The sequence below is a fragment of the Apostichopus japonicus genome, chromosome 8 (genome assembly GCF_037975245.1).
Source record: "Apostichopus japonicus isolate 1M-3 chromosome 8, ASM3797524v1, whole genome shotgun sequence".
NCBI lineage: Eukaryota > Metazoa > Echinodermata > Holothuroidea > Aspidochirotida > Stichopodidae > Apostichopus > Apostichopus japonicus.
In genome coordinates, this window is record NC_092568.1 from 10,356,260 (window position 1) to 10,367,812 (window position 11,553).

Consider the following 11,553-nt stretch of genomic DNA (forward strand, 5'->3'; position numbering starts at 1 on the left):
TTTTTCCCGTTGCAAGTTATATCTCTTTATTATGAAATTTTGGTTAAGATAATAACAATTTTTTTTTACTTTTTACTAGTTTCTAGCTTTTGTCAGAAGGAATTTGGAATTATCGCGTCAAAGAGATGATCTGTCTACTCTTCCGTACAATTTCCCAATATTGGGTGCACGGATCTAAAAATAGATTATTACATGTCTCAAGACAGAAGATCAAGGCGTTTTTGTTTACGTTTTTTGCTCAGTACGATCTTTACCCAAGTTTTAAACTAGTGATCATAATTTACAAAGTTACCGGTAAATCCAGAGGTATTCTATATGGAGAATCGTTGCTTTAGGTGTGCGGACAAGTTTGGAGTCTTCAAAAAGGAGGTAGGCCTACTTTAAATTGGACTAACGGAACGTTAAGCCAGGCATACTATTACTAGTACTACGTTAGTGTAAAAGTAACTTATGTTAAGCCTAGACTTCTTTAGATAGGCCTAGGCCTAGGGCCTAAAGTAACTTAGGCTGCATTTTGCCTAACAGTTTGGCTGTAACCTAAGTTAGTAAGACTAATGCTAAGAGACAACAAGGCAAAAAATCATAACATCCCATATACATTATTTGTCCTAACAATAATGCCAATAATATTGCCCTGCGTAGGCTAGCCTAGGCAGAGGTCACCAGCCTAGTTGAAGGCTTAACAAGTTAAGTAACAACTAACATTTATGACAATAATGTTAGGAATAATACTAACCTATGCTATGTAGCCTACGTCACTCGTAAGTAACTAAGGCTAGGCAATTAAATGAAACAAAACATTCAAGGCTACAATAGACTAACAAAAGACCCAAGTTAGATTGGTTACTCAGCTTCTGCCAGTTAGAAATAGTACTAGTACTAGTTACTAGGCAAGAACCAGAATAGTTAATCTACTCCAATACTACAAGTTGTAGGCTACTACTTCTAGGCTATACTAGCCAAATACAGGGAATTAATATCAACTTACCAGCTCACATTTTTGTGTGATATTCTATCCAACACAGCATGTTGCATGGACACCCTATAAGAGAGGCTAGATCAGCAATTAATGATACTGAAACATATTGTAATGAAAGTTATTGTGAGAGGGAATGGTTTGGTGGGTTTAGTCACTATATAGTCAAACTCATCCATGGTTTATTACTCTTCTGTGTTGGCCAAACCACATGCTTCAGTACTCTAATTCATTTCAAAGAGACGTGATTGCATGAAAGAAGATATTGTATTGGAATAACAGACTCTGCACTAACAAATGCTCTTTTTTATTGTAGTATTTTTGTTATTATTTCAAATAACTTTCCTCCATTATCTCTCATTCAGATAGCTTGCAGAAAATGCGGGTTTGGGTTTTGTAAGAAATGTCTCCCTCACCAAGTCCAACTGTCTTCATCACAGCCTGAACCTGTTCCAGTTTGTAACAAGTGCTTTCAGTCCCTCCAAAAGACTTCAGGAAACCAAAAGCCTGCTTCACAAGGATCAAAGTATGATGAACTGCCAGAAAATTTCAAAAAGTAAGTAGGCCTAAATATTATAAAGCTGTGGAGGAAGAGATGCTTGAATTATAATCTTCTCTTTGAAGTTTGGTACATACAACAAATATCCAGTAGCAATAGACCCATGGAGCACACATCCATCTACATCCACAAAATATACTACAAATGGAATAACAATACAATGGAATGTAACCTCCTGAACCCTACACAAAGATGATTACCAAAACTGAATAATTAACGATAAAAGATTCCCAGCTATTATTCCACCACTAGTTACTGTATATTTTGAACCACTTGTAACATGTGTGGAAGAAATGACTTAAAATGCAACCTTTGATATTATCAAGACTGAGGAGAGTGGGAGAGGAGGGGTGAGGGCAGCATTAGGGGGGGTACAGCCTTGTCATCTGGGGTCACCAAGAGGGCCACAGGTGCCACGCCCACATAAAAGATTACCTTGAATTTATGAAGAATTCTACAAGGGCCTGGTGACATAATTTTCTGGGGCTTACCTGACTCTCAATACCCTTGCATAATATATGTTTTATTACCAGCATCATGGTAAATTTAGATGTTCCATTTTCACAGTAAAATATGTACAGTATATGATGATAGTGTACAATGTTTTAATCTCCAGATGCTAACAATTTGAAAAATTTCTTTTTGCAAGCAAACAGTGTGTGTTTTTTTTTTAAATGATCTCTCTCTTCTATTCTGTTAATCTTTTCTCTTCATGAAGGAGAGTGGCTGCTCTACAGGCAAAGGAAGAGGCCTCAGGAAAACCGATGAAGTCAAAAGGTGGCCAGAAGTTATCTGCAGCTGACCAGGATATTGCCAGTCGGTTAGAGAAACTGAAGGCAGGCAAGAAACAGGCCATGGGTAAGAACGGTTGCATCTTTCAAAAATGAGAGGAATTATTTATGATGTGGCAATGTGTATTCAATCATTTCAATGAAGAACTTTGTTAAGAACAGAGTTTCAAAGTAAGTGCTTCGTTATCTTCTGTGGTCTAAACTGTTCAAGAATTTTCTTTCAAGGTTAATGGGTCAGTGTCAAGCATTATTATCTGTACCAGCAGTTTTCTAGAATTTCTATGTGTTTTTGCAATCTTCTGATACAGCTGTCTCTGTGTTATGTGCAAAAAAACTGTTTAAGTTTTCAGTTATAGTAAAAGGACCAAAAAAATATTTTCTTAGCAAACACACCACTTTGTTCTTTAAAAATATGTACAGACACATATTTTATTCCCTCAATTGTATATGGTCATTATCTTCATTTTCCATCAAACTATAAATATGCATAATTTCTGTGTTGGCTGCTGTAAGTAAAGTTTAATTGAAGAAATGCAATGTTCAGTTTGTATTTGCAGCTCTATCTATCAGAATTTTGCCCTATTATATTGTCTTTGGAGAAATTTATAATGTTCAGTACGTATTCATGACTGTAACTCTAAGGGATATTATTATAATTATTGCTCTTACTGTTCTATCCATTTCATTTTGTAATTTATGAAAAGGTCGTGCCCTATCTTTCGAAGAAATGGAATCTCGACTGAGAGTTTTGAAAGGCCTGCCTAGCCAGTCAGATGAAGGTCACCAAACTAAGGTACTGATTTCGGTCATCTCGTTCAACAAGATTATATTGTGAATTAAGGTGTTGTGAGATATGAATGACAATAAAGAGATACGGGTGTCCCTTATGTTAGTGAAAATGATAAAAAGATTTAAAAGGAAATGGAGAATTTTACAAAAGAAAAGTTAGAACTTTAAAAGAAAAGATATGTAGGGATTATGATGAATAAGTTACATAATATTTACATGAGGATACACTTCATGAGAAATTTGTAATCGTTGCAGAAGGAAAAAGGAATCTATGTAATGGTGATGGTGGTGTTGGTGTGTGCATGTGGGTGTGTAAATGTATGTGACACCTTGGCCTGTGAACATGAAAAAAAAAGGTGCATGATGGATGGACTTGATATTTGGTGGGTAAATTTGCAGTAGTGAGTGCAAGAATGCTATTGAAATGTTGGAGGTCAAAGGTCGCTCAAGTTCAACAGAGATCAAAGTCTGAAAAATTTGTATACTTGAAAAACACAAAAGGAAATCTTGGAAGAACTTTATACTTGATATGTGGATCCCTTTGGTGATTAAAAGAATTCTGTTGAAATTGGTGAAGGTCAAAGATCATACGGTCAACATAGGTCAAAGTCAGAAACCTTGTCAACACAACAACCACAACAGAAAAGATTGGATGAATTTCCTACTTGGTATGTAGATGCATCTTATTGAGTACAAGAATCCCTATTAATATCTTTGGAGGTCAAAGGTCATTCAACATACTGTAATATCTGAAGTAAAGCTTGGATCATGTGCTTTAAAACTATTTTGTGGATTCATCTTATTGAGTAGAAGAATCCTGTTCTTTTCTGTGGAGGTTAAAGGTCATTCAAGGCCAACAGAAGTCAAGGTCAAGCCCTGTAACTTTATAATAGCAATAAACCCAAACATAAAACAATGAACATGTTAAGTACAAGAAACTTTGGTGTAGATTATAATAAATGTATTTATATAAATTAGAGGTCCTGACGTTTCAATCCTAGCAGGATTTTCTTCAGAGGCTGACTGAAAGGAAAAAAAAACTGAGGACACAATTAAATGTTCTCATAGAAAATCGTGGCAAGGAATCGCTAAACCTGTTGGCTTGCTTTTGTGTCACTCCCTTTTATTCTCAAAGCATATTCTTTAGTATCACTTTGTCAAGACATTGTATCTTCTCTTCCCAATTTCGTTGTTCTCGAGAATCGTGTATCTTTCAAACTCTCATATTTGTCGAGTGATGCTCTTGATACTCTCTATGTGTACACCACATTCATGACCAAACTTTATACCCCACAGAGTCATCAACCGCCAGACCCGAGGACAAATCACGAAAAATCTCAGGATTTGGTAACGCAGATGACGGAGGAAGTGAACATGGACAGTCGGTTGGCTGGTTCGTCATCCAGGGATGCGGGTAAAGTCTCATCAAATTCAGATCTTATCTTAAGGATTTGGATATATAGTTGTATTATGGGAATCCAAAAGCAGAACAATGTTAATCTTTGTTTTTTGCACTTGGTGTCAGTCATATGAAGGAAATAAAAAAAATGAAAATAATGACCAGAAGGTTGTTCAGGTTTTTTCAATTTTAAATTGTTTGTACCATATTATCTGAATATCTTTATGTTCAGTGATTTAATGGTTTATGGTTAAGTCACTGTAACTAATACTATCAAAATTCTTCATGTAAAATTATCCAGTAATGGATAAATATTACCCCAATATCTATTCTACTCTATTAACAAAACCATTAGGATATTGAGTTACTTGTCAATGTCAACTTAAAAACTCCTGAAGAATATCAGTCTGAGCAATAATCGCTTTTCTATGATTATGATTCTTTTCTTACTTTCTTTATCGCTGTTGGATTTTTCAGATGACACAGAGGAGATTGACGTGTCTGCCTCTCAGGAGGATTCAGCGAAGAGTCTGGAAGACGAGGTGAAGAATGTTTTAGACGAGGCTAAAAGGGAATTAAGCGATGCAGCACAAGGGAGGAAGAATGATGCAGAGATGGAAGAAAGACTAGCAAAACTGCAGGGTATGGACACACAGACATACAGAGGTAAAAATCAACACGTAGTTGTAAAAGAATGCACAAAATTAACTTCTTTGCTTTCTCAAAATTGTTTTCTAATTTCTTACTTTCTCAGTCAGTGCTCTGTTGTTGATTTATATATATATGTAAATATAAATATATATATAGATGTATATATATATATATATATATATATATATATATTTATATATATATATATATATATATATAATATAAAAGATAAACAAGCGAATATCTTTTATATTATCAGTATGGATCACTACTATTGTTTATCTTTTATATTATCAGTATGGACCACTACTATTTTATATATATCATTCAGTTCTACGTAAAGATCACAATGTTAATGAAACTTTTGTCTTTAACTTCATTTGCAGATCAAGGCAGGAAAGCAATGGAGAACATGAGTGAAGAAGAGGCAACTAAGAGATACATCGCAAAGGTAGGTTGTCACCCGGGCTCGATTTTCAAAATATATGTTCCAAAATGGTTAAAACAGCTTTGAAAAGTGTGTTGTGTAATTTTTGGAACCTTTGTGGCATTTTAATCCCATTTATCAATTCATATGTCAAAAGTTTTGCATCAAATAAGTGGTTTTTGATATTAATTGCAAGTTTCAGGATAAGTCATGTTTTCTTTTCACTGTTCACATTTATTTGTTGCCAGTCACATCCTGAGTATTTTTAATTTTCCACAAAATTAATTTTGTCAGCAACGTATGGTAGCTTTCTATGCAAATATGTGGTTCAAGGCTTAATATCTTTACTATGTAAGAATCTTCTTACTTCGGAAAATTGCCCCCTCAAAATTTAAATCCAACATAAAAAATTTACAAATGTATAGTCCTTAAACATTCTACCACGATTTTGGATTCGTTACTTCCATTGCTGATGTTTTTTTTTCCTTTTCTGCAGCTTCTTGAGGAGAGCAGATTAGATGACAAAATGGAAGGCGACGGCTACAGTCAACTCGTAGAAGACTCAAAAACAACTCACTTACAGAAGAAAAAGGTGACGTATCGGATCCATGCCGAAAAATATTTGGAAACTCCATAAGTCTGCGTTGCTAGTCTCTGCATCATTATTCTTAGAAGACATAATAAAAAGAATGGTGATTGGCTTTAAGGAACAAATTCACGTTTCAATGTTTTTATGGCAGTTTCAAACCTTATAAAGTTTATAAAGTTAAACCTTATAAAGTTCATATGTCAACAAAGAAGAGAAGAAAACAAGAAAGCAAAGCAGAACAAAACAAACCAAACAAGAAATAACGGAAGTTCTAAAGTTTTGATTGCAAACTGTTTCTTCGTTTCTTCGTTTTGTCAGTTTGCTATTTGAAATACAATGCAAGTTTATAATTGTTTGCATTTTTATAGCTTCAGTATCCTTTACATGGCCTTCTGGCCCTATGTTATACAGAGTAAACAGATTTTTGAGTCTTTGTTTAATATGTTCGATTCCTCCACTATTCATTTCTAGTTCTTCCTACTTGACTGGGTCACAAAACTGAAACGGGACCAATAGTGCCCCAAACCAGCGCATGTTTATATTGAAAATGTAATAAAATCATATGCTGCTTTGAAAATTCCAGTTTTGACCTACTGTTGGGTGAATCATACAAAATGAGCACAAACCTTGAAGAAATCAATGTCTTCACTTGCCATGTTTTACAGTAATTACAGATGGTTTATTTTATTTTGTGGGGGAGGTGTGCCCTAAGAGTGGAGGTGGAGGGGGGGGGGGCGGAGGTGGTGGAATGTTAGGTCAAGTGGGAGCTTCTATTAAGAGCATATCAAAGCCTCACAGTACTGCAAACTGGGAGTGAGAGGGGTGTTTAGTGGGGTTGCGTGCTACTCTTTAATCGGTTGGAAAAGCTTTCAAGTAAAACAGTGCCACAAACAACAAACAGTGTTAGACTCTTGACGTGTCCATGAATGTTGTCATTTTGCCCGCAGGCTGCGGTCGATCCCGATGAACTGCCTTGGTGTTGTATTTGCAATGAGGACGCAGCTCTCAGATGTCATGACTGCGATGATGACTTGTACTGCAAAAGCTGCTTCAGGTTGGACGATACTAATCAACTTTTGTGCAATTTTTATTTAAAAAAATACATAAATCTATAAGGTTTATGTTTGAATTCACCCCCTCCCCCCCAAGTTAAATTCAACATTTGATTATCAAATCACCTCCCCCTCCCCCTTTCCAAATCACTAGATGAAAGATCACCAAGACAAAGCATAAGTAATAAAACTGTCATTTTTCAACAGTTGGTGGATTTTCATATTAATACTAGCAATGCTCTTGTATTGTTTTGTGTGCATAAGTAACTGCATGCTGTAGCCCCTAGCCTTCAATAAGTTTCTAAGTCCAATAATGAGGCCACTCTGTAAGTCACTGCAATGCTTGTCTTTATAAGTAAAAAATGCAAAGTAATACAAGTATGACTGAAATAATGATTGACTGAAGTAATGAAGATTGACTGAAGTAATATATGACTGAAGTAATACAAGTATGACTGAAATAATGATTAGAAATGAATATTTGGGTTGAAATTGGATGCAGGACTGGACTTTGTTGGAAGATGGATAGTCTTGCTTGAGTATCTCCTTCTTCAGGGTCCCAGACAGTTTTGAGATGTGGTGGGAGGGTTGAGAGGGGGTGGGGGGGGGGGGTTAGCATGACCACCCACCTCATCTGTGTTATGTTTTGTTAATGAAGTACTGTATGTAGCTTTATTATAACTTTGAGTCTTAAAACTCATTAAACTGTAAATAGTATTGTAACAAGGCTATAGTATGTGCTGCTGTTAACTTCATACTCTGGTATGAACAATATTTATGTTGGTCTGAGAATCATTAGATTTCTCTCAATCTACAGGGAAGGACATGATGAATTTGATATGAAACATCACAGGATATCAAAGTACAAAGCTCCAAAAGATGCTGAGAGGTGACAAGCGTCAGCAGAGTTGGGACTTGTACAACTCAATCTGTTTGGCTCGAAGAAAAGGAGAAAAGAGCTAACTACAACTTTAACACTAAGAATTGAAGAAAAAAAGAAATGAAAAAAAAAGAAGATTGCTCTATAGTTGAACAGTTTAACAGTGTTAACAATTTTTACCTTACCGTTGAATGTATGTACAAGCAGTATTGAATCTTTATTCACATGTATGTATGGAGTGCCGATGCAAATACCAACATAGTTAATTCAACAGCATTTTGGTCGCTGGCTTGCTGGTTCGCTGGTACTATCTACGGATGCCCATCAGCAAATTTCCAATGGCCGACAACCTCTACTATTCTCATGAGGTGTAATGCTCATGTTATCGAATAGGCTGGTCGGTTGGACATACGGTAGATTATGAAACAAGGTTTCCACAATCTGACCTCTGGTGACTCCAAATGACCTTCGACCTCCACAGAAACAATATGCTTTTCGTACTTAAAGTGTCACAACTACATACTAAATATGAGATTGGTTCAAGCTTCCCTTTTTGAGATATCATGTTTACAAGGTTTTCACAATTTGACCCCCAGTGATCCCAAATGAGGGCAAAATAAATCAGTTATTTTATGATACTTTTCTTGGCATGTGTTCTAAGCAGTAGAGCAAGTAACCTACACCTTTACATTATCAAGACATCATGACAACGATTGAACTCTGTCTATAATCTAGAATTTGTGACCAGTAATTTCTACTTTTATCCGTATCGTAAAAGAAAAAGTCTAATGTTCTATTATTGAAAGATTTATGAAAATCTGAAAAAAATACTTTTTCCAAATGTTTTACCGAAATTTTACAGAAACATTCAAGATGAATAACCTTTTCTTCCAAACCTAGCCTTTTTCTGAAAACTAAAATTTTTGGTTTAAGTCGTACGAATTGTCTACCGGTATTGCAAATGCTTATGTCGAAATTCTGACGTAATTATTCAAAATGTTGGGATTTTTACCTCGAAAGTTTGCCTTTGTCTTCAATGGGGTTATTATATTTCGTAGCATTTCTTGTTAGAAATTGTGTTTTTTTTTTGTGACATAATTTCCTCATGAACCGTACAAAGTACAATGCTTGATCGAAATATAAGCTTCTGAAATCACAATATCGCATTTCTGTCGAGATTTCGAGTAAAAAGTCGAAGTAATAATGCAATATACTGTATTATGAACGAAAAATTCATCTTTTGATTTCCTAGTATTCTTTACGCTATTACAAAGAACCCAGCTGAATGATATATCACTGCTGTGAAGTGCATCCCTGGGTAAGAAATGAGGGCTCAGAAACATGCTACTACCGGCACCTGCCCCTTTCAGAAATGGGGATGCACGTCCCACCCCACAACCCACCGGTCCTCTGCTGCTGCGCCTAAGTATTGCGTCGGCATATGGACAATATATGCAGCACTCCTTCCACATCTCGAGGCCTTTTAACAAATTTCATACAATGAATACTTGGTATTTAAACTGATTTTGGTTTCAATGATGATCGTTACCTATGCATTCATGCTTGTGTATGTGTATGTGTGTCGGTGGGTTAGGGTAAAATGTTGGTGATTTGGAGCATCCAAGTGACCGTATTCACAGACATCTCTATTTTTTATCAAGCTTGCTAGCTTAAAAGTTACGATTTTTTTTTCTAGCGGGATCATGTCTTTCATGCTACTATCAGTTAAATTTCAAATTTAATCTTAGATACAAGAATTCTCTATTTCTTTGTCAACTAATTTGTAACAATAGTACGATTCAAGTTGATAACAAGCCAATAATTGCTTATCATGCATTGGATGGGTGGTGCCCTTTTTACTTATTTGATCAGTTTATTGAGAATATTTCGTTAACCACTCATTTCTGAAATCTACTCGGAATAAGGTGATTAATTAAAATTGATTCATGCTTGTATAGTCCCATTAATAGTCAGTCTGTAGAAAAAGTAACTGACTGATTGTTATTTGACATGTAAATCAGTTCACACCAATTTGGTTGAAACTGTTTGCAGCCCGAGTAAATCTCATTTAAAATGGGGGTAAGACTTATAATCTTTAAGAGATGACCACTTTAAACATCAGGGATTCAGGGGTTATATTTAAAATGACTGGACTACTTAGACTAACACACAGACAATTAAGCCAGTTCCACCCGATGCACCACAAAACTCCATTAGAAACTAACAATTTATTTTGACATTACGTAACATGTAAACAATGCATCAAACAGAAATGGTGTTGAATGTCATCTACATGTTCTCTGTTGTTAATATCAAGCTAAGATAACGTGTTTTGGTTGAGTTATTTGAATGGATAAACATTAACATTTAGGCAGACGATGTGATCACCCAAATTAGCCTCATTAAAGTTTCATGCCCATACCAAAATCAATGGCGGAATGTGAACCGCCCACCCCCCCCCCCCCTCCTCTCCGTTAAACCTTTGAAACTCTGTGCCCGTCACAGGTGGTATACGTATACCATTGGTACTCTAGTATTTAATTTTTCAACTGTTTCGTGTTCAAAACCAGCCAAATAATTTGAATTTGCTTAAAAATTACAAAATACGATAGACGTTTGCTTATGTCAATAGGGATGTATCATCGCCAATAGCAATTAACGTAAATGGATGTATGACATATCGCTGGAGTTTGATAGTTGAGTTGCTTGCAGGGATTTTATTTTCTCTATTATGTCTTCTTCTGCTTTTCATTTCAATAAATAAGCAAAATTTATTTGACGGCGGTGACGTTTTTGTTATTACAATGAATGAAGTTGGTTGCTAAACAAAACAAGCCTGAATTTTTATTTTATATAGTCAAACCCCACATTCTCGCATAGCATTTTGTATGGTGAGATAAGAAGATGATAGTTCGTGAATGCATCTGGCAACAGTAGGCTGAATGGTGTCATCACATCAAATTGATGTGTTGTTATTCTTTTGTAACATATCATTCAGTTATCCACAGTGGAAAATAATAATATACTGTGGCCGAGTTGATAAAGGCGGTGGCATTTGAAGCAATGAAGCTTAGCAATCGGGAGGTTCGGGGTTCGATTCTCGGCCGGGTCATAGTAAGGTGGGTTTTTCATCCAAGAGCAATCTACGGTTTTCCCATCTGAAATGACTTTCTAAATTGAAAAGATTCCAAAATTTGAGTTAAATGTTGAATTGGAAGCCACCCGACGTGTAAGTTGTAATCCATAAGCCCTTGCGGGCTTCTCCCACATTTGTGGTCGCTTAAGCGTCGTAAAAATAATTGCTGATTATTATGATTATTATTATATATAATGATTACAAACCCCCGTTGCGATGACAACTCTTCAAAACAATTTGGGGGAATTTAAGAAAATACACATAATTGTAACTAAACAACATGAAAACACAATCAATGTGTCTT

At 35.6% G+C, this 11,553-nt stretch overlaps 1 protein-coding gene across 1 annotated transcript; it reads left to right on the forward strand.

The window, feature by feature from the left end:
• The first annotated feature begins 184 nt into the window (after positions 1-184).
• On the forward strand, positions 185-9,349 carry LOC139972130 (abscission/NoCut checkpoint regulator-like). Its single transcript, XM_071979089.1, has 10 exons — positions 185-369; positions 1,342-1,532; positions 2,254-2,393; positions 3,031-3,119; positions 4,412-4,529; positions 4,992-5,180; positions 5,552-5,616; positions 6,089-6,184; positions 7,129-7,235; positions 8,051-9,349. The coding sequence occupies exons 1-10, from the start codon at positions 316-318 to the stop codon at positions 8,124-8,126; spliced, it is 1,125 nt and encodes a 374-aa protein (XP_071835190.1). The 5' UTR covers positions 185-315; the 3' UTR covers positions 8,127-9,349.
• Positions 9,350-11,553: the final 2,204 nt, after the last annotated feature.